This window comes from Pipistrellus hanaki, assembly GCF_964339955.1.
Source record: "Pipistrellus hanaki genome assembly, chromosome: X".
In the NCBI taxonomy this organism is placed as follows: domain Eukaryota; kingdom Metazoa; phylum Chordata; class Mammalia; order Chiroptera; family Vespertilionidae; genus Pipistrellus; species Pipistrellus hanaki.
In genome coordinates, this window is record NC_140524.1 from 21,908,324 (window position 1) to 21,932,284 (window position 23,961).

The 23,961-nt window shown below is 37.5% G+C and overlaps 1 protein-coding gene across 1 annotated transcript in view; it reads right to left on the bottom strand.

The window, feature by feature from the left end:
• The window catches only part of ADGRG4 (adhesion G protein-coupled receptor G4), a gene marked incomplete at both ends in the record, with an annotated part of 65,152 nt that overhangs the window by 15,714 nt on the left and 25,477 nt on the right, over positions 1 to 23,961 (bottom strand). The window contains 11 exon segments of the mRNA XM_084870830.1: positions 975 to 1,024; positions 2,194 to 2,198; positions 2,201 to 2,306; positions 3,293 to 3,479; positions 6,789 to 6,849; positions 6,852 to 7,002; positions 11,633 to 11,753; positions 17,482 to 17,563; positions 17,566 to 17,613; positions 21,905 to 22,068; positions 23,729 to 23,804. Of these exon segments, the coding sequence (XP_084726956.1) occupies positions 975 to 1,024; positions 2,194 to 2,198; positions 2,201 to 2,306; positions 3,293 to 3,479; positions 6,789 to 6,849; positions 6,852 to 7,002; positions 11,633 to 11,753; positions 17,482 to 17,563; positions 17,566 to 17,613; positions 21,905 to 22,068; positions 23,729 to 23,804 (1,051 nt within the window).

Sequence of the window (23,961 nt, forward strand, 5' to 3'; positions counted from 1 at the left end):
AGACCAAATTTAGAGTAGAACCTCCATGGTAGCACCAGACCAAAGAGGTTATTCTAAGGCAGACAGCTAAGTATGATCAACATTTTTCCATCTAGGATAATTCCATATATTCCAGAGGTTCTGGATCCATGGACAGAGGGGTTGGGGCAAAGGGTGGCCTGGAGGATACAAGGAACTTTCATTAATGAACAGATAAACTTATTTTGGCTGTGAGGGGCAAAGCTCACCATTTTATAGGACTCTTATCCTGGGAGACTTAGAGGGGACCAGGAAAGCACAGAACTATCTCTGTTGTAGGACAGGAGTAGTATTCCCACATCCCAGGGAGTTGAATTGGAAGAGACTTTCTCTTTTCTCTCAGAATTCCAAGGATAGTGTAAAATGACAAGTTCCAAGGCAGAGCTTCCACAGGTGGAAGACTGGTCACATAGCCACTCCTGGCATTCTAGGGGAAATTGATTCTGTATGATAATTCTCTGAGATAAGGCAATATCCCTGAAGATTCAGATTGAGATGGCAAGCCTAACAGGGACCCATTCAGCATCTTATCCCCAACCCATCCTCTTACTATCCCCAAAGATTCATACCTAGCAAATCAGGAAGAGCCCCTTAAAGACCAAGCTGGAAGTCTATCTCCTCAATGAAAAGATTTTTTAAAAAAATTGAAACCCCAAGAGATAAATGGACTATCCAACAATAGATGAGGGAAAAAAGGCAAGGGTCTAGTAGTAGATGTTACAAATCTCCGTGGGAGACCACAGATAAAGAGCCTCATTCCTCAAATTTCTTCAATCAACTCAAGGCCAATGTGCTCTGTGTATTTTAGCTTTCTTCTAACTTTGCTTACCCCTGAGTTGTGTGATTTTATATCCCCCAAATAAGTCTCTTATAGAGAAGAGCATTAAAAACAAAACAAAACAAAAAAAAAAACACCCTTTGTCACTAAAAGACAAAGACAATGTTTTGAAAAATACTTACCGTTCTTCATGAAGTCCCAGAAGGCACAATGAACTTGGTCATAATTCTAGGAAAAAGAAAAATAAGAGGTAAGCACCATTCTTTGTGATAGTTACTACACAACAGCGAGTACACACAAGTGTTTTTTTCTCACTGTTTTTTCAAACAGTAGACACACACAGACTATTTGTGAGTTGGTTTTAAGACTAACAACAGGTAACTTTGGATTTACAAGCAAGAAAACAGCATGTTACTGCATGGTGATCTGGTGTGTGTCCCTTAAAATATTTAGTAACCTTTGAATTTTCCACACTCTCCTTATGCAAGGCCCAGGAGGAGGCAATGGATCGACAATGCAGGTCCCATGTGTGGGAGATGTTCCACAAGGAACTTTGGAATTTGGGACTCAAAGCTGAGTTCAAGCTTTATAGGTACAATATTGAGCTGCCTCCTCCTTAGGCCTAATGCGCATTCCTGAGACCTCACCAGCTCCTGCAATCTGTAGGACTGGAGACAATGAGAAACTGCTTATTGGGGCATGCTTGGAGTGCTGTGAAGCCAGCCAGAATTGTCATCTTACCCAGCTAACATGTTTCATTTTGTATCTGGGTTCTTTTTAATTCCCTTTCCAACTCTTTCTTCTTCCTTTCTAGAATTAAGAGCTGTGAAAAATATGCTGTACTATGTGGTCTTTTACATTGGGAATGAAGGAAGCTAATAAGACTTCTCACTGGATATACACTAATATAAAAAATGCAATAGTAGTTCATTATAATACCATGGCTAAATTTGATCATTTAGTAGTATATACCTTATGTTTTATCATATGACTATGGCTTTAAATCTTTGGTGATAATTAATAGATATTTTAATGTTCTTCATGGAAATTCAAAGGATAAAAATATTTAATTATTATTTTGAATTGTTTGCTTCACTCTTAAATACATAGAATTAAATACCAGTTAGTGTGATGGCATAAGCACAAATCCACATGCTCATAGTCACTCCTCTGACAATCTGGCACAGTACTAGAAGTCCACCAGTAGTTATTCCTTTGGATTGAGGCATTATTTCTAAAAGTCCCAATTATAATACATCTCAGCTACCCGAAATGGAATAATCTTCATTAAGTTTTAGATCATGTCTGCTAACTAGCCAATTATTTTTATTTTTATTGGGAAAATCATGGAAGGGTTCTGAGTTCTTTTTATTCTGAGATGAAAATGGATGCGTTACTCTTCAATATGCTGCAGAGTAATAACTACCAGGTCAGCCAAGTTTTGAATGGATGTATCTGAAATGCTGGCACTCACAACATATGTGGTTAATGCTTTAGTGACGTTTTTCATCTATAGATGAAACATAAGGAAGAGGAGTTCATGTCCTAAATTTCTAGTTTTTGCATTCCAATAATCAATCTAGAATTTTGAAGTACTATACATCATTAGGTAGATAAATATGGAAAATAAAATCACAAGTTAAGAATTTTTAGAGATTGTGTAGCTCATCTGTCTTCATATAAGATTTCATTTATACCAAACTAGAGCAATTTATTAATCTCCATACACCCAAATATCTACCCATCAAGCATTAGTTTTGTGTCTGCTACTCAATACTGCACGAGCAACAAAATCAAACTATTCCCTACTCTGATAACTTTCTGGACCCTGATATGTCCCAACTTATTCCAGTTCTAAACTTCAACTATCCTTATTTCTCGGGAGGCCCTCCTTATAAGGAACATAAATCCATCATGACTTAGTTATCAGCTACTTCTGTTCTATCCTCGTTAAGAATGAGGATAGAAATCTAGCTTGGAACAAGTCTCTGAGGACATTCATTCCCCAAGGAGGACCAAGGACTCTGAGGCCAGAGCTCAGGCATTATGTGTCTTGTTGTCTCCCGCATGATCTAGCACACAGTAGGTATTTTATCTTATACCCACAGTGAGTCAGTTACTTTTTCCTGGGTCACTGAAAAAATATAAGCTTTTTTTTCTCAGTTAAACTGAGGCATGGGGAAGCTTAAAAACTTGGACAAAATTCATACAGCTAGTGAGTGATAAGACAGGTCTGCTTAACAAATGTTGATTTAAAGGAAACAAACTAGAATGTAGTCTTTAAGGTGTGGAGTTTGATAATTAACAGGACCAAAGTGCCACATGTCAAGGCTTCAGGAAACAAGGCAGCTGAAAACTGCCCCTTATAGGGCACAAGTGAAGAGATGAAGGATAGGGCAGATGCGAGACAGGAGGGAGAAAAAATTAAACCTTCTGAAGACTTGTCAAGAAAATTTAGACGAGGTGAGCCCAAATGATGTCCCTTGGGGAGTCTACTGGGCCTCTTTCAAAAGATTCCAAATCTTCATATTTCTGAGCCCTGCAGCCGCTAAGAATTGAGTACTTGTGAGTACAGCCTGGGTCCACTAGGAAGCTACTCATTTTCTGTTTTTGAGCAACTCTTCCTCTAAATCCAGCTTCATAGTTCAGGGCTTCCTTTCCAGCGTAATTGCTTTGGTATAGCCTGATTTAAAGGTTGATATGGTGCAAAGGGCCTTAGCTAACAGTCAAAAGACCAAGTGTAAGCCCAAATCTTCCTGTTCCTTGAAAGTTCTTTCCCCTTCCTGGGACACTGGTGACTTGCAGAAAGGTGGACCAAATGACAGCTAACAGCCCTCCCAACTTAGTCTGAGACATACAGTCTTCTGAAGTAGAAAGACCAAAGGAAGCCGAAACCGGTTTGGCTCAGTGGATGGAGCGTCAGCCTGTGGACTGAAAGGTCCCGGGTTTGATTCCGGTCAAGGGCATGTACCTTGGTTGCGGGCACAGCCCCAGTGGGGGGCGTGCAGGAGCAGTTGGTCGATGATTCTCTCTCATCGATGTTTCCAACTCTCTATCTCTCTCTCTTCCTCTCTGTAAAAAAATCAATAAAATATATTAAAAAAAAAAGAAGAAGAAAAGAAAGACCAAAGGAAGAGAAACACCATGCCCCAGGACTTAATTAACCTGTTCTCTGGCTTTGTTTCCCTTGCATACAAAATGGTGGCAGTTCAGGGAAAGGAACTAAATCGTTTCTCATTCTTTAACCCTGAGCTCTAGGCTCAAGTCTTACCTATTTCATGTCTGAAACTTTATATAAGCTGTTCTCTATGCCTGAAAAACTCCTCTTTTTTATCATCATCTTTCATCTTCCAGCTCCTACTCAAACTCAGGTCTCAGCTGATACCTCTCTTACACTAAACATTCTCTGGTCTCCCAAACAAGGGTAGGTGCCATCATCTATGCTCTCAGTGCCCCTGTGCCATATTGTACTTGCCTAGTGCTTTGTTCCTTTCCCTGAGAACTGCCACTAGTGGAGGAGTGGTGGAGGAAATGCATGTTTTCCAAGAGTGGTATCTTAATCATTTTTAAGGTAATATGTTGTATCACAGTTAATATTTTGATAAAAAGATACTAGAAGAAAGAGTGTGAAAGCAAGCCTGTATAATTCAGGGCTCAGGTGAAATGGTATTTACTCATTATCCTACAACCAGTGGCATAGGTCCCACTCTCAGGTTACCCCTTGTGATAATCTTTAGGTCTCTGTTCTCCCCCATTAGACTACAAGTTCCATAAAGGCAGTCACCATATTGCTCATCATTGTATCCCTAGCATCCAGCACCATGCAAGACACATAGTAGGAATTCAATAAGTATTTGCTGTCTGGATAACTAACTGCATGAATAAATGAATGAATTGTGTCACCTCCAGCAGGTCCTTTTACCTATTTGGGCTTCAATTTCCTCATTGGTAAAATAAAGCAATGAGAGATTATGAGCTATAAGAGCCCTTCCGGCTCTGAATTTGATGACAAGCTAAGTTTTAATCCTTCTTCATCCAGCACTATGACGTCTGTGGGCTAATTTTGGCAAAGATCTTTAATCCCTTTCGATGGAAGGTGTTAGTGAATATAAAATACTTATTAGGTTTGAAATGTATGCAGAGAAGTTTATCTCTTATTAGATAACACAAGCACAGCCCTCTAAGAAACAGAAAATTACCAAAATAATGGCATCTCAGATGATTCAGAGAAATTACAAGCCTACCAAAGTGGTCAGAATGCTTATGAATCACATTCTTAATTTTCATTATTTTTATTAGCTGTCTTGTTCTGTATCTAGCTTAATTTTTGTTATTTAAAAAAGTATAATAGCCTAGCCAGAGTATCTCAGTTGGTTGAGCATTGTCATGTGCATCGAAACGTTGTCAGTCAGTTCAGTTCCCAGTCAAGGCACATACTTAAGTTGTAGGTTCAATCCACAGTTGGGGCACGGAAGGTGACTAGTCAATGTTTCTCTCTCATATTGATATTTCTCTCACACATCAATGTTTCTCTTTATCTATCTATCTATCTATCTATCTATCTATCTATCATCTATCTATCTAACTATCTATCTATCTATCTATCTATCTATCATCTATCTCAGGTATATCCTGAGATGAGGATTTAGAAAGTTATAATAAATATATATGCACTGAAAAACATGTTGGGTACCTAGCCCTATCCTGGGTACCATAAAAATAAAACATGTCTGAGTCATGACATATAACACAGCCTACTTGAAAAACTAGGCAAAAGTATAAAACAAGAATAGAAGCAGGAGAAGGAGAGCAAGGGCTCACAAACTTCAAGCGACTTACTGAGTGGGATTTGAGCTAAGCCCACAAGAATAAATAGATTTTAGATATTTAGATAAGGGACAGATTAAAGAATTCAAGTAGAACAGAACATCCTACAAACAGCTGGAAACAGTGTAGTATATTTAAGTTGGTATGTGGCATATTTAAGTTAGCCCAGAACAACCTCCCCCAAAATAATTCTGTGAATATTTGACCATTAGAAATTCATTCCTCTGAATAGAAATGGTGCGAGGAATAGGAAAGTGGTAGTAAAGATAGAGAGAAGTAGATGGATTCCAGGAATATTTAAGGGATTTAAAAATTATGTACCGCCTTGGTTGGTGGGTTCAATTGGTTGGGCATCCTCCAGTGCAGCAAAAGGTTACCAGGCTCATTCACAGTCAAAGCACATGCCCAGGTTGCAGGCTTGATCCCTGGTAAGGGTGTTGCAGGAGGCAGCTGATCAATATTTCTCCCTCACATATATGTTCTCTCTCTCTCTCTCTCTCTCTCTCTCTCTCTCTCTCTCTCTCTCTCTCTCTCTAATAAAATATTTTAATTAAAAAATTATGACCCTACCTGTTTGGCTCATTAGATAGAACTTTGGCCCATGAACTAAAGGTTTGTTGTCAAAGGCAAGGCATGTACCTCGGTTGCAGGCTCAATCCCTGGCCCTGGTAAGGGTATGTGTGGGAGGCAATCAATTGATGTCTGCCTCTCTCACATCAATGTTTCCTCTCTCTGTATCTCCCCTCCCTTCCACTCACTATAAAAATAAATGGAAAAATATTCTTGGATGAGGATTAACAGCATCAACAAATTATGTGCAGTGCCTCATACAAGATTTGGTTACTGATTGACTGTAAGGTAGAGGGAGGTAACTAGCTTTATTCTTAAGATTTTTTTGCTTGAACACTGGGTGGAAGCATTTTATAGAAATGGAGAACTTTGAGAAGCACCATCAATGGGGAAATAGGTCCGAGGTTTGGTTTGGGTAACTATTTTTTTGGAAAGTCATTCTCATTAAGGTTCGATTAGAATTTGAATGCATTGTTTCACAACTTAGCTTTCAATGCATAGCTATGTGACCTTTAAAATTGGTGATTACTATATGTGAAGGAATTAATAAGAAATAGTATGAAGCAACTTATTTTACTAAAGTATTAGTACTTACTCATTGCTTACTTCATGTAGATCAGATACTGAATTGTTTTGCTTTCCCAAAGCAGCATTGATTGTAATATAATCTTGGTTACTTTCATACTTATCTCATCACATTGTGAAATATCAGATAATTTAGAAACAATAATCTTTGTTTCTTCTTCATTCAGAGAGGGGGATTCGTTTATCAAATTTAAAATGTGCTTGGCAACATCATCTGCATTCTCCTGAGAAACAAAACAGAAATGGGAAACCTGCTTTAGTTAGTTTTGGGCCATGCTGTTTCATTCTCTTTGAAAAGTGAAGGCAGTGAAATGCAAATACACACAACATAATAAAGTTTACAGAAGGAAAACAATGAACCTCAATTTCTAAAATAGATGGAATCTCGTAAAGTAGCACATAAGCCAAGCTCTTATTCATTAAATCCTATTTTAAATACACCAGAGAAACTTTTTGTCACTGAAGAATCATACTCCAATCAGATTTTAATTAATTTAAGACTTTTACAATATTTTTATTGATTTTTAGAGAGAGAGGAAGGTAGAGGGAGAGAGAAACATTGATGTGAGAATGATACATCAATCTGCTACTCCTGCAAGATACTGAAAACCTATTTGAGGAAATAATGATTGAAAACTTCCCCTACCTGGTGAAACAAATGGACTTACAAGTCCAGAAAGCACACAGAACCCCAAACAAAAGGAATCCAAAGAGGACCTCACCAAGACACATCATAATTAAAATGCCAAGAACAAAAGACAAAGAGAGAATATTAAAAGCATCAAGAGAAAAACTGTTAGTTACCTACAAGGGAGCACCCATACGATTGTCAGCTGATTTCTCAATAGAAACTATGCAGGCCAGATGGGAGTGGCAAGAAATATTCAAAGTGATGAATAGCAAGAACCTACAACCAAGATTACTCCACAGGTCAGCCGGTCACTATGATGCACACTATGATCACCATAGTGGGACAGATACTCAATGCAGGAGCTCCCCCCTGTTGATTACTGCACTCCCACAGCCAACCTCCGGGGCTGGTTAACCTCCTGTGGTCCCTCCCTCAGGATGACTGGCCCAATTGGTCCCTATTGGGACTGGGCGAGATGGTCCAAATCGCCTCAATCACCAGCCATACTGAGATACCCCACCCATCCATGAACTCATGCACTGGCCCTTTTGTAGTAATAGAATAGGTATGTAACTTGTGGAACTTCATAGGCTAAATAATCCTTTCTAGAAGAGAGGGAAATGTAGTAAAGACCAAGGGTCTGGAGCATGCAGACCTGTCTGACTTCTGCCCTCAACTCCTTCTCTTTGACCCTGAGCAACCTACACCTGCAATGTGGGGTAGGGGTGGGAGTGCACCTTTACAGTGGAGAGACTAGCAGGCAGTATCTGAAGCAATGCAATAGGAAATAAGTATCACAGTAGTATTCCTGCCAAAAAGTGCTGGAAGCAATCAGAACAATATTATAGCATATTCCACCAAAAACAACAGGCGGGGACTCTTCAAACACATCAATTTCATGAAAAATGAAAAACAGGAATGCTTTTCTATATTAAAAGAGACTAAAGATGTGTGGCAATCAAATACAACACATTATCCTTGATTGGATCCTGGATTTTTAAAAAGCAAAATAGGACATTTTGGAAACGACAAGGGAAAATGTAGATGGGTCTTTATGTTAGATGACATTATTATAACAATGTTACACAGCTTGGTTGTGTTAATGGTGTTTTGGTTATAGATGAGACTATCTTGTTCTCAAAAATAAATTTTAAATATTCAGGAAAAAAATAAAATAGCTTTTGTTTGAATAATTGTCTACTTTCAAAGTTAAGAGCTTTGTTAAACAAAATACAATACTAATTAGATTTTAGTTCAACATAACCTGTATAAATCTGAGCTTCCTTGTGGTATCCTTCTAGTTGAAATCACTTACATTCAAGTCCAGTAACCAAATACAATGGAAAATAATTGAAAAATATGGTCTGTTGAGAAAAATTTCAGAGAGATATGCTCATAACACACTTAACCCAGGTTATATTACAAATAACAAACTCTGGGAAAACAAAATAATAAAGCTCTGAATCAACTCTTTTTTCACTATTAATGTAAATTAAGGAATCTTAACTGAAATCTCAATTTCAATCCCTCTCCTGCTCTTAACCATCACTTCACTCTGCGCAACAATGTCTTACATAGGTATTGAGTAGGGAAAAAGTTCTCTCTGAGGAGATGTAAGGAAGAGGGGAGATTGAACAAGGTTGTACTAGTTTCTTCTAAATTAATATTTTGTCCTTGTTATTAAATCTATCTTCTGATCAGTTAAAGAATCTGAGAAAACAATAAGACTAGAGACAGAAGAAAAATACAGTGTTCACTCGCAGATTTTCCACTGCTATAATGAAATCGTTCAGGCTTTGTTGTAAATGGGATAGCCAGAGCTGCCTACCTGTGGTCATCATTCTTTGGGCTGCAGTGGTGTGACTTCACTTCATGCACTCCCTGCTGTGGCAGAAGAAAAGTAAACAACAGGCCACTAGGAGACCAACTATACTGTAGAAAGTAATTCTAGACCTTTAATCTAGAGTTATATGTTTTTTAAGTAAAATTTCAGCACAAATTACACTGGTGTAGAGTCTTAGTCCTCAAGCAAGAGCAAGAAAAGGATTCATTCCTTAATTGTTTTAGGATATATTCCCATTGCTTAAAATTGTTATCATTAATCTGACAGTAATTGCAACAATTAAAACAATAATATTATCTGTTTTTTATAGAGCAATTCCCATGAGCCAGTATTTTAATTCTGACTGCTGCATATTCTACCCCAAAAATTACTGACTTAAAACAACAATTTATTATTATCCATCATGTTTCTGTGTTTTGAATGGACTCAGCTGAGAAGTTTTTTGCTTGGTGTTTCTCATGCAGTTGCAGTCAGATGGCAGATGGGACTAGAGTTATCTGAAGGCTAGACTAGGTTAGAAGTCCAAAATGGCCCATTCACATGGCTAGCAGTTGATGCTACCAAGGACTGGTCAGTTGAGGCTGTTGTTATTTGGGGTCAGTTGAGACTGTTCCTCACACATGGCCTTTGCCAGTGGCTTAGGCCCAGTGGTATGCAGGATCTGGCTTGTGATGTACTGGAGCCAGCTTTTATCAACTTGTGAGGACAAATTGTTAAATTTTCAGCAACTTTGTGAACTAGTTGATTGTCAAATACAGCCACTATTAAAATTTAAATTATGTAAACTTAGTTAAACAAAGTATATTACAACAATGTGATACTCAAAATATCACTTACTAATTATTTTGTTATATATTTAAATAATATATGCTCTGGTGATTTTTAAAAATATCTACTGTATCTGTGCATCTCCTACCAACTTCATGTTCAGTAACTACATGATGTGGTCAGTATTTAGTCATGGGTGGAGTATTACACCCAGGAAATCGGCAAATGCTATGAGTCATTACCTTTTTTGGAAAAGTTGTTTGTTAAACATTTTCTAGCATACCACTCTTTGGGCTTCTTATGGCATGGTTATGAAAAGAAGAACCACAAATGATAGAATACCAAAAGAAAGGAAGCAGAAAATCCCAGTTCTTTAGAAAGTTAGTCCCATAATTTGAACAGTGTCACTACTGCCAAATTCTACTAGGCTAACCAGTCATAAGCCAGTCCTGATTTAACTCCCAACTGACAACAGGATGAATCCACGGTGGGCATTTTAGAGACAAGATACCACAACAGGCATTATAAATACATTTTCTCATTTAATTATCACAATAACCCTATATAGTGGGTACTTTATTATCATTCCCTTTCTACAAATTAATAAATTAATACATAGGAGTTCTAACCAGATTTTATCCCAGGCCTGTTTAATTCCAATGCTAGTGTTCTTCAATATCACTTTCTACTATAGCATCTGTGCTTTTGTCCCTTTTCTCCATGGTGTAGGGGGTTGAAACACCAGTGCTTTGCAGTTCTGCCTGACATAGTGGGAAAAACATTGTTCTGTCTCAATCACACACTATCCTGCACTGACAGTGGGATGTACACAGACAAAAAAACAGTTTTATGAGAATTTGCAGCCAACTTTATTAGAGTGTGGTACACCTTCAATATTATGAAGATAACAAAAACTGAGCATAACAAAGAACCCACAGACCTTTGACATAAGAGTACTTTTTCTATGTGATATTAAGGAGTTATGAGAAATGAATATTTAAGTGGGAAACTGATGAGTTTTCTCCTACCAAGATATCTAATACATGTCAGCAAGATTGAAAGCTAAACAAAAATTGTTTTGACTTGAATATATATTTCTCTCTCCTTTATATTGTACCTATTTTTCATTAAGCTGCTAACTTATGAGAAAAGGAGAATTCTTCTAAAGCCAATACACTTAATAGGTTATCTTTCATTTATAGATACATTATAGTCACTATCCAAATGTCTTCCTTCTCTGTAAATTAAAAAAAAATAACTTCTGACAGTTAATTTTCTAAAAACCCCAATCCAGTGCAATGCTTTTGTTATTATGGTTGTTGACTTTTTCATCCACAGAGAAAATTATATTAGCATGTCTAAGAAAGATGTGTCACTTAGGAAGAAGGTAAGCGTGAAGTACAGACCTCTCTCTCTCTTGCTGCCTACTCCAAGTTGCAATACTCTCTATTACCCTCCATGATTTCAGATCTAGAAACCATCATATCTGTGCTTGTTTATCTAATTCTTTTAGATATTCTTTGGCAAGAATACCAAATTTACAACTTCTGAAAGTTAGACCAGTCTGAGAATTTCACTGCCTCAAGGCAATTTCCTAGCTATTTTGCAATACCTGGAATGCCTGTGCCCCAAATTCCAACTTTTCAATGTAGGAAGAAGCAACTTTATACACTAGAGTTATGCCTGACAAGGTGTATATAAACTGAAACATATGAGGAAACTCTTTATGCATACTTAAAAGAACATGGATAAGGGTAGGCAGGATTTTCAGAATGATGGTGTAAGGAGGAGCTTGCAGAAAAGATCACCAAGAGAGACATCTATTACACTGGTCAAAATGATCAAAGACAATCATTCAAAGTCTCTTGAGATTGATGGGAGATATTGCAACAAATTGAGATCTATACATTCAACAAAATATGTAGAAACTTGGTTAGTACAGTGGGAGGCCATGGCATATGAGCTGGAACTGCACCTATCTCCCACACCTCTGCTTTGTGGATGTATTGTTTCATTGGGCTAGGTAGCCAAGTAGCAGTCACCATCTCCTCCAGGTCCCTCAGGTATAAGAACTATTCTGAATGGGTTTGACAGCCAGTGAACATTGGCAGTTCCCATCTTTCTGATTAGGACTGTAGATGATCCATACTGGGTAGTGGCAGCAGCTGGGCGCCAGCAATAAGTTCCCCTTATTCCCAAATACACACACAGCTCCTTCTGCATAGGGAAGGGCCAGCTGAAGCATCTGATGAAGGACACATACACCATCTCCACGCCCCCTCCCACACACACCCCTAAGCTCTTGCCAGGATACATATTTTGCCCAGAGGAAGGTAGAAGGAAGTTTCAAAGACTGGCAACACTCCACCTTTGCCAAAGGGACAAACTTTAATTGGAGCAGACCATGAAGCAATTTATAACCCATGATTTTATCAAAAACAAAAGAGCTTGGAAAAGACTGATGAATCTCAGAAGGAAGGTGTATAGGGCATGGTGGGAAGAGATTAATCAAAGAAGTTGTATGCATATATGCATAACCCATGGACACAGACAATAATGTGATGAAAGCCTGGGAGTGGGGGTGGGTGCAGGTTGTGGAAAAAACGGGAAATTTCTAATACTTTCAACAATAAAGATACATTTTTTAAAAAAACACAGAGTAATCAACTAGCAATTAGGACACTAACAGATGGATGTGATATCAATAGAGGCAGACCAACCAGAAGCTTAAGAAAGAGAAAGACAAAGAAATACTCAGAGAAAACTCAGGTAAAACCACAGTCATCCCTGGTGGTCAGAGAAAATGTGTACATGTTGAAGACTGCATCTTCTAAGGAGTATCATCAGAGGATGTACAAATCAGGGGAATTAGATTTCACTAAACTAGTCTAGCCAATGACATTTTTTTTATAGAAATAACAAAAAGGAATTCTAAAATTCATATATAGCCACAAAATACCCTGAATAGCCAAATCAATCTTGAGAAAGTAGAACAGTCATCACACTCCTTGGTGTCAAAATATATTACAAAGCTACAGTAGTCAAAACAGTCTGATACTGGTATAAACACATACATATAGAACAATGAAACAGAATAGAGAGCTCAGAAATAAATCCACGTATATACCATCAACTGATCTTCAACAGGGATGCCAAAAATACACAATGGGAAAAGGATAGTCTCTTCAACAAATGGTGTTGGGAAAACTGGATGTCCACATGCAAAACAATGATATTGACCCTTATATTACACCATACACAAAAATCAATTCAAAATGGATTTAAAATTTAAATATAAGATCTGAAACTATAAACCTTCTTGAAGAAAACATAAGGAAAAAGCTCATGACATTGCTATTTATTATATGTGATGAAAAGCACAGCAGCAAAAATAAAAATAAACCAGTGGGACAACATAAAAAGAAGCTTCTGACAGCAAAAGAAACAATCAACAGAGTGGAAAGTCAACCTACACAATGGGATAAAATATTTGCAAACCATACATATATCTGATAGTACACAAAAGCTAAAACTCAATAGCAAAAACAAAAACAAATAACTGATCAAAAATAGGCTAAGACTTCAATAGACATTTTTCAGAAGAAGGCATATAAAAGGCTAACAGATATATGAAAAGGTGTCCAACATCAGTAATCAGCAAGGAGATGCAAATCAAAACCACAATAAGATATCACTTCGTAACTGCCAGGATGGCTATTATTTCTATCAAAGGATAAGTGTTAGGCAAGGTGTGGAGGAAAGGGAACCGTTATACACTGTTGGTGGGAATGTAAATTGGTACAATTTGGAAAACAGTATGGAAGTTCCTCAAAATTTAAAAATAGACTATCATATGATCCAGCAATCCCACTTGTGGGTATATATTTAAAAGAAATAAAATCACTATATTAAAGAGATATCTGTGCCTGACAAGTGTGGCTCAAGTTGGCTAGAGTGTCATCCCATGCCCTGAAGGGTCTCAGGTTCAATTCCTGGTCAGTGCACATACCCAGGTTGTGGGTTTGATCCCCAATCAGGGAGTATATGGGAGGCAACCGATCAATGTTTCTCTCTAACATTGATGTTTCTCTCCCTCTCTCCCTCTCCTTTCCTTTCTCTTTAAAATCAATAAAAACATATCCTCGGGTGAGAAAGATTCACAATAAACAAGATATGAAAACAACCCAAGTGTACATCAAGAAATAAATGGGTAGCCCTGCCCGATGTGGCTCAGTTGGTTGAGCATCCTCCAGTACACTCAAAGGTCACCAGTTTGATTCCCAGTGAGGTCACATGCCCAGGCTATGAATTCAGTTCCTAGTTGAGGTGTGTATGGGACGCAACAATTTTTAACTCTCACATTGATATTTCTCTCTCTCTAAAAAAATCAATAAAATCATATTTTTAAAAATACAAAAGAAAGAAAGAAAATGTGATGTATATACAATAGAACACTATTCAGCCACAAAACAAAGAAAATCTTGCCATTTGGAAAAATATGAATGGATCTCCAGAATATTATGCTAAATGTAATAAGCCAGATACAGAAAGACAGATATTGCATAATCTCACTTATATATGAAATCTAAAAAATAGTTGCACTCACATAAGCACAGGGTAGAATGGTGGTTGTCAGGGCTTGGGGGAAGAGGAAATGGGAAGTTTCTCATCAACAGGCATAAAATTTCAGTTAAGCAAGATGAATAAGTTCTAAAGATCTGTTGTATAACATTGTACCTATTATAGCCAATAATCATGTATCATACACTTAAAATTTAACAAAAGGGTATATCTCATATTATATGTTGTTATTACAAAAAAATAAAATAAAATTAAGCAAGAAATAAAGTTGATTAGAGGTTTCTAGGGGTTGGAAGGAGAAGGAAATAAAGAGTGACTGCTAATGTGTATGGAAGTTTCTTTTTGGAGTGATTAAAATGTCTTGGAATTAGTAGCAATGATTGCACAATCTAGAGAATATATTAAAAACCACGGAATTGTTCACATTAAATAGGTGAATTTTATTATATTTGAGTATCTCCATAAATTTTTTAAAGTACTTTGAGATATCAATTTCTGCTTATCAAATCATCAAAGATACAAAAGTCTGATACCATGCTGTGTTGATGAAAGGATTCTGAAACAGGCACTTTCATGCAAGTGGGAGTATAAATTGATGCAACTATTACAGAGAGCATTTTGACACCATCAAAAGTATGATTGACCCAGCAATTCTATTTTTAGGCATTTATGCTTCAAGAAATCCCAATTTACACAAAATGACATATACATGATATCCTTTACAGCAGCTTTTAAAAAACAAAATGTAATTAACAACTTAAATGTCAACCCATATGAAACATGTTACATAAATATATGTAGTATAATATAATGCCGTGGGAAAAAGAATAAGTAAGTTCTTCATATACTAATATGATAATTTTTCAATATATTTTAAGAGAAAAAAGCAAGGTCCAGAAGAGCATGTATGCATGCTCCACTTTTTGTAAAAAAGGGAGGGAGAATATACATATATGTATTTTGTATGTGTATATATACGTATACATACACATAAATTTCCTTATAGATGCATAAAATATCTCTGTGGATATTAACTGAATGGCTCTGGAAAAGAGACATTTCACTGTATTTTTTGTTTTGTTTTTTCAATAGTAAACTATGTAAAGTATTATCTATTCAAACATTTTTTAAATAAAATAAAATTAAAAATAATAATTAACAAAAACTTTTTAATAAAATAAAATTTATAAAACAAAAATATCTGATAGTCTTAACTTGTCATGCTCCATTCCTACCTGCACAAACATGAACTACTTAATTTCTGAGACTAGATTTCTGTAAGGGCTTAATAAAATATAAACATAAAAGGTTTCCTCCATGTGTGGGGCTCAGAATTTGAAAGGCACATTTTTCTCTGGCCCTGCACTTAATAAAATGTAACTCTCTCACTAAGCATGGCTTGTTTTTTTTGTCTGGTCTTCTGTAACAAAAGGACAGAGTTGGAAAAAGCCCCACCACCAGCAGCACTAACAGAGCAAATGACATAAGCAAAAAAAGACACAAGACAACACCTATTGAGTTCACAATGGCAAAAGACCCTTTTTGGCTGGAATGCATTAAAGAAGAGAGCCTGCAGGTTTAGACTTAATTCTTGAGGCAATGTGAAACCAGAGTAAGAAGGTAGCATGGTGGCAACCATACTTTAGAAAAATAACACTGGCAGCAGTATAGAGTATAGCTGACGATGGGTAATGGACAATTAGAAAATAAGGAAACTGCTCTAATAGTGGGCAAGGTATATTAAGGTCCTGCACCAGGGTAGTGGCTGTGTGGTTGTAAAGGAAAGTCTAGATGTGAGCTCTAAATTTGAACTTTTTAAAAAGATGCATAATTTGCTGTCTGATTAGATGTAGGGAGTAAGAGATAGATTACAATTCAAAATGTTGTCCTCCAAAACAGAGCTTTTAAAGCTTCTGTCAAAACTGCCTGCTCCTTTGTTGTGTCCATTTAACTTAATGCATAAACCATTAACAGCAGAGAGTAATAGAAGAGGGGCTGCTGATTTTAAGAAGGGAAATTATAAGGTCTACAATAGAAGAGTGACTTAGTAAATTATTATGGCCCATCCACAAGTTAGTTTCTGAGGCAGTTTTTCAAAAATGGTTATTAAGAAGATGACTGTCAAACACACACACACACACACACACACACACACACACACACACACACACACCAAACCTACATAGTTTGAAAGAATCAAAAGATGACTGTAAAACATGGCAAATATTGATAAACCATTGAGTGAAAGGATAAAATCCAATTCCATTATTATTTTTTGTTGTTAATCCTCACCCAATTTTTCCATTGATTTTTTTAGAGAGAGTAGAAGGGATGCAAGAAGAGAGAGAGAGAGAGAGAGAGAGAGAGAGAGAGAGAGAGAGAGAGAGAGAAAGAGAGAGAGAGAGAGAGATTGGTTGCTTCCTGCACAGGCCCTGACTGGGGCCAGTGATGGAACCTACAACACAGATACATGCCCTTAACTGGAATTGAACCCAACACCCTTTGGTGCATGGGCCAATGCTCTAACCACTGAGAACAATGACCAGATCAAAAATTCCATTATTGAAATGAGGACTGATTATCACTACATAAAACTTAAAGAAATGCAGCAAAAGCCAAATGAAAAAATATACTGACCTGAAAACAGCTGTGTTCAGGTGATGGGATTCTGAGTGACTTTCTTTCTCTTTTGTCTTCTTGAAAAATTTTCTGGAATGTTATTATGTAGCATTATATTCTTAAGTAGGCCAAAAAGAAAGAAAGAAAGAAAGACTGGCAGTAGAGGGGGAGAGAAGGAGCTCAGAAAAATTACATAGAAACATGCCCCTAATTAGCAGATCTTTGTGTTTTTTGAACTGGCATTTGGAACTTGGCCAATACCAGATTCTAGTAGTGTTCTCAGCCTTATTTTTTATGCATCTAGTTTGGGCTGTATCAGTAGGGTTGGTAAAGAGCCACTTAATGTCCCTTTGTATTTAGAGGTTGTCTCTTGGGCTTTGCCCTTTCCTGGCTCTACAGAGAAAATGTATGCACATTTTAAAGGGCAAAGGCACTTGAAATTATCATGAACTTTCATTATGACCCAACATTATTATCCTGGGCACAAACATCAGCAAATAAAAAGGAAGCTTTTCTTTTAGCCAGGCCATTTAAAGCAGGCTTCACTGAAAATAGCATTAAGTGGGTTCTTTATTTAAAATATGCCTCCCAATACATCCTTGCATTTAGTCCTTTTCATTAAAACTACCAATAGACAGAGCAAGTTCTTATTTTTTTAATTTATTTTATTTTATTTTATTTTTTAATTTAATAAATCATTATTGTTCAGATTATTACAATTGTTTCTCCTTTTCCCCCCCATAGCTCTCCTTTACCTGGTTCCCACTTCACCCTCTGTCCTTACCTCCCCCACACTGTCCTCATCCATAAGTGTACGATTTTGGTCCAGTCTCTTCCTGTACCCCCCACACCACTTTCCCCCTGAGAATTATCAATCCACTCCCACTCTATGCCCCTGATTCTATTATATTCACCAGTTAATTCTGTTCCTCAGATTTTTAACTCACTTGATTTTTAGATTCACTTGTTAATAGATATGTATTTGTTATTCATAATTTTTATCTTTACCTTCTTCTTCTTCTTCTCCTTCTTCTTCTTCTCCTTCTTCTTCTTCTTCTTCTTCTTCTTCTTCTTCTTCTTCTTCTTCTTCTTCTTCTTCTTCTTCTTCTTCTTCTTCTTCAAGAATACCTTTCAGCATTTCATATAATACTGCTTTAGTGGTGATGAAGTTCTTTAGCTTTTTCTTATCTGTGAAGCTCTTTATCTGACCTTCAATTCTGAATGATAACTTTGCTGGGTAGAGTAATCTAGGTTGTAAGTTCTTGCTATTCATCATTTTGAATATTTCTTGCCACTCCCATCTGGCCTGCATAGTTTCTGTTGAGAAATCAGCTGACAATCATATGGGTACTCCCTTGTATGTAATTAACTGTTTTTCTCTTGCTGCTTGTAAGATTTTCTTTTTGTCTTTTGCTCTTGGCATTTTAATTGTGACGTGTCTTGGTGTGGTGCTCTTTGGATTCCTTTTGTTTGGGGTTCTGTGAGCTTCCTGGACTTGTAAGTCTATTTCTTTCACCTGGTGGGGGAAGTTTTCAGTCATTATTTCTTCAAATAGAGTTTCAGTATCTTGCTCTCTCTCTTCTTCTGGCACCCCCATAATTCTGATGTTGGTATGCTTGAAGTTGTCCCAGAGGCTTTTTACACTATCTTCAACTTTTTTAATTCTTTTTTCTTTTTTTCTTTTCTGATTGAGTGTTTTTTCCTTCTTTGTATTTCAAATCTTTGACTTGATTCTTGTGTTCCTCTAATCTGCTGTTGGGTCTCTGTATAATATTTTTTTATTTCAGTCCATGTATTTTTAATATCTAGTTGGTCCTTTTTCATATCCTCAAGGGTCTCATTAAATTTATAGGCCTTTTCTTTTTTTAAAATTTCTTTATTGATTAAGGTATCACCTATTTGTCCTCATCCCCCCAATTCCCATCCCAAACCCCTCCCCACGCATGCCCCCACCCCCATGTTGTCCGTGACCATTGGTTAGGCTCATGTGCATGCACACACATCCTTTGGTTGATCTCTCTCCCTTATCCTCACCCTCCCCTACCTTCCCTCTGAGGTCCAACAGTCTGATTGACGCTGTTCTTGTTCATCAGTATATGATGTTCATCATTTACCCTAGATGAGTGAGCTCATGTGATGCTAGAAATACACTTATAAGAACTGAATATGAGCTGAGCAATATTATCAGCCTTTTCTAGAAAATTCTTGAAAACCTTATATCCGTGTTTTTGAACTCTATATCCAGTCATTTGTTTTCCTCCATTTCTTTTATTTGTGATCTGTTTCCTTGTCTCCACATTTTGGCTGCTTCCCTGAGTTAGTAGGGTGGCTTTGTGTGCTAGGTGTCCTATATGGTCCAATGGGTCAGCCTCCCAGTTACCTGAGGTAGAAACTCTTGGTGCTCCTGTTCGTGGACTCTGTATACAGCCTTGTTGTAGTTAAGTCTTGATTGTTGTTGGTGTCACTGGGTGGGAATTGACCTCCAGGCCAATTGGCTGTGAGGACCCACTGTGTCTATAATGGAAGAACTGCTGTGCGGGAGACAAGCTTATGGGGAAGGACTTGTTTCAGGGGGGCTTTGGTACTCAGTGAGTCTGCCTCTTGAATGTGTCACTTATGAGAATAATTGAAATCTGGTGTTGTCTCACACTGACCACTAGATACACTAGCTTCTGGATCTCCAATGGGGTGCAGGTCAGCTACTGTCTAAGGCCACCCAGCAGGAGCTACAGCAAGAACTAGTTTTCTCCTCTTTGCTTGGGGTTTGTAAGTTTTAGAGCTGTCTGACCAGAGTTGCAGTTAGTTTGGTTAAGCTGCCATAGGGAGGCCATTTATATGCAAAATCCACTGCACAGAGCTTGGGTGTGTTTATAGACTGTGCAGGGTGGAGTCTCAAGGCATCACTAGGCTAAGGCTTGGCAAACAGTGATGGCTGCCAGTCAGCCTTATCTTAGTTTCTGCATTTCCAAGTCCCCGCATCCCATGCTCCAGTGCAGTAAACAATGATTGCTGGGCACACCTCTGAAAGAAAGTCACCTTCACTTTCCAACCTGATGGCTGACAGTCCAGCCTTTTCCTGTAGGAGTTTGGGTCCCCCACCTCTCTGCAGAAACTGAAGTTCAGAATAATCAGGAGCTTGTTTCTTCTCGGGTTGAAAAAAAGCAGCACATCCAATCACCTGCCACCAGCCCGATTTGCTCACCTCCGTACCTCAGCTTTTCAGCACTTGTGCATGTCTCAATGCCCTTTTCTCTTTCCTTCTAGTTGAAGAACTTCCACTCATCCAGCTTTCCTGTAGCTCTGGGTGATAGACGTTTTGTCTTTTAGTTGTAGTTTTGAAATTGTGTGAGGCAGCAGTTTAGGTGTTTACCTACACCACCATCTTTGTTTTTCTCCAGAGCAAGTTTTTAGTTTTTGTTTTTAAAAATGATACTTGTGCCTTGAAGAAAAAAATTTAAGCCACATAGAGAGGTGTAGCGTAAAAATAAAAAATCACCACCTGCCAATTGCCCTCCTTTTGAGGTACCCACTGTTAATAGTGTGAAATGCAATAATAGGCTGACTTATATTTCTAACAGCTCCTTGCTTCTTAATGGACTCTGAGGTAGATTTGGTTTAAGTAAACTCAATGTATCCATCATCATCAACATAGATGGTACCCTGTTCTGGTGTTAGTGCTGATGGCAAAATTTTGCTGCTAAGTGTTGTCACCTTAAGGGAGATATGATTTAAGTAATGTTTATGTAATAAGTTCCCAGTTTTTACTGACCACTCATTGGGTTTGTGACCCTGATTCCAAAATTTCTTTCCCTCAGGTATTGACACAGTGGCCCAGCCAGCTTTGCCCAGCCACCCCCATCTCCTCTCTGAGTGAGGATAAAAGGCCTTACCCTCACTCTCCGGACACATCCATTACCATCATTTGCATGGTGGCTCTACCTGTGGTTTCAATACTGCCCTGCCTTCCATCTCACTCTCATTCTGAATGGAAGCATGCCCTCCACCACCCATTTAGTTTGTTGCCAAGGATTGTGTTTTCCAATGCTTATGTGTGTCATTAGGGTTAGCTCAGTATTTTTACCCCAGTCTATTAAGGAAAAGGAGGAAAGCTGCCATCTGATGGGGTGGCCTGACAGTCTTTCTCTTTTACTATTAAAGCCTTGCTAATCTAAAAAGAAAATGACCATGAGAGAAATTTTGGACTGTTCCCAGATCACTTTCCAAGATGAATTGGCTGGCTAAATCAATCAATAAAGTAAGTATCTATTAGGCAGCTATTGTGTGTAATGAGGAAGCTCTCCCAGGTCTCTGGGTATTTATGCAAAAGAGACAATCATTCCACATCATTGAAGAATTGGCTACTGCTGAAATCCAGAGCTGAAAAAGTCTATATCTGATAGACAGGTATAGATAGATAGATGATAGATAGATAGATAGATAGATAGATAGATAGATAGATAGATAGATGATAGATAGATGATAGATAGATAGATAGATAGATAGATAGATAGATAGATAGATAGATAGATAAAAAGGTTGTCAGAGCAAGTGGGTACAAAAGATGTGGAAAGGAACATAAATATCACTTCTCTCCCCTCTGAATTCAGGATGTCTTACTATGCATGCATTATGAACTTTATAAGAAGGGAAGTGAATTCATGTGGAATACTCCCCCCCAAATTACCTAGTTTTTTCACTGCAATATGTTCAGACTTTACTAATAACTTCAATTGATGTTGTGTGAAGTTTCCAAGCATGAGGTTGCCATGCATTTTACTTTTAATCCTGCTAATCAATTCAGTGGGTGCTAAAGAAGAGTTGGCTTTTATGATGACCTGACAGACATAGCTAAAAAACAGAACAAACAAAAAAGAGGTTGTAATTATGTCAACAGTGTGCAACTTGGCCTGTGGTGATGCAATTCTGTATATTTTACACTATTAAATGGGAAATCTTAAGAAATTATGGAAGATAGCATATTTAAATTGATAAATTTTCTCATATCAAAGACAAAAATCTCAAAACTGATTTTCAAAAGAACAGTCAGCAACATTCGCATTAAGTTGAAAATGGTTAGACATACTATTTTTCTAGAAGTTTGTGATAATTAATAGAGGAGATGAAGTATTCAGGGTTTATTACTTCAGAGAAAACCTTTTATCTTTCTGGTCTCCAATTTATCCATAATTACTGCAATAAGGCAAATAAGTACATGCTCAATTATTCTATAAAGATGTGTCCTACAAAAGACCTATTTCTATAATAGAATAATAGTAATGATAATGATAGTAGTTAACACTTATGAATTTCTTTTTTTAAATGTTTGCATTGATATTAGAAAGGAAGGGAGAGAGAGAGAGTAAAATAGAAATATTGATTGGCTGCCTGCTACATGCCCCCTACAGAGCCCACAACCAGAGCATGTGCCCTGATGGAACCAGAGCATGGGTTGACGCTCAACCACTGAGCCACACTGGCCTGGAACATTTATGGAGTTCTTGCTTCACATGCTTTGATTCATGTTATCCTCACAAGAACTTTATGTGGTAGTACTATTATTATCATCATTCCACAGATGAGGAAACTAAACCTTAACCAAGGTCACAAAGACCTAGTATTTCATTTCTAAATATTCTTTCTACTAAAAGACATATTATGAAACAATAAGGCTGTCCTTGATCTCAACCTCTGTAGTGAGATCCTCAAAGAGTCTAACTTCCTCTACTGCTCCATTACAGAACATATTTCAGATTCACAAACTTACCTGTACCTTTTCTCCATTTCCAGTTGTAAATAGTCTTTTTGAAGAACACATTTCCTATGTTTCCTACCAACTGTTGAAATTTACATGTGCCTACATTTACTCAAAAGTTTTATGTCCAATATGAGACCTGTCACCCCCTTCATTGACCCATATTTGGTGAATACCCTGTTCATCTTATCCATTTCATTTGGGGCCTCTTTCTTCTCAACGATCATCTTTTCAGCCTGAAGAGAACCCTTCTTTTTTAAACTTCTCCTCTTGCTGCAACAGACTCTCTGTTCTTAGCATCCTGAATATTTCAGTGACCTTTCCAGGAGTCTTCTTTAGCTATATGTACTTTTTGAGTTGCATCAAGCAGCCCAACAATAGCTGGAGAAGCTGGACCACGAGTTTGAACAGGACCAAGGATGTTTTCCATGTTGCCTTTTCAATTTCCCTGTCAGTATTTTGTGGACATTTTAAAATAACAAACACTTTATTCCTCTATCCTGAAATTATTACCACTTTGGACTCCATTTTCTCTTCACTACAACGAAGCAGCAGCAAGCAGGCTGCTAGGGTGTGCCATGATCAACTGAAACAACTTATTTTATGAAGGCAAGAGCCCCAATTACAGCCTCTAAAATAAACTCCAGGTACTTTTATCTCCTTCTGATAACTCTGACCAATAGGCTGCACATATAGAATTAAATGGAAGATAAATCAGAACTAAATGTACCACCTATGAATAAACTCAACTCCGACCTGTATAACACATGGGAAATTGTAGCCATATCTTGCCCTTCTCGATTTTCCAAATAATGCAAAAGAAAAATACATACTCACTGAACTCTTTAAACAAACATCACAACTGGATACAGGGCTTATTGTAAACTACATAAAGCATAATTATATTTTACTAGAGGCCCAGTGCACAAATTTCGGGGGGTTGTACCTCAGCCCAGCCTGCACTCTATCCAATCTGGGACCCTTCAAGG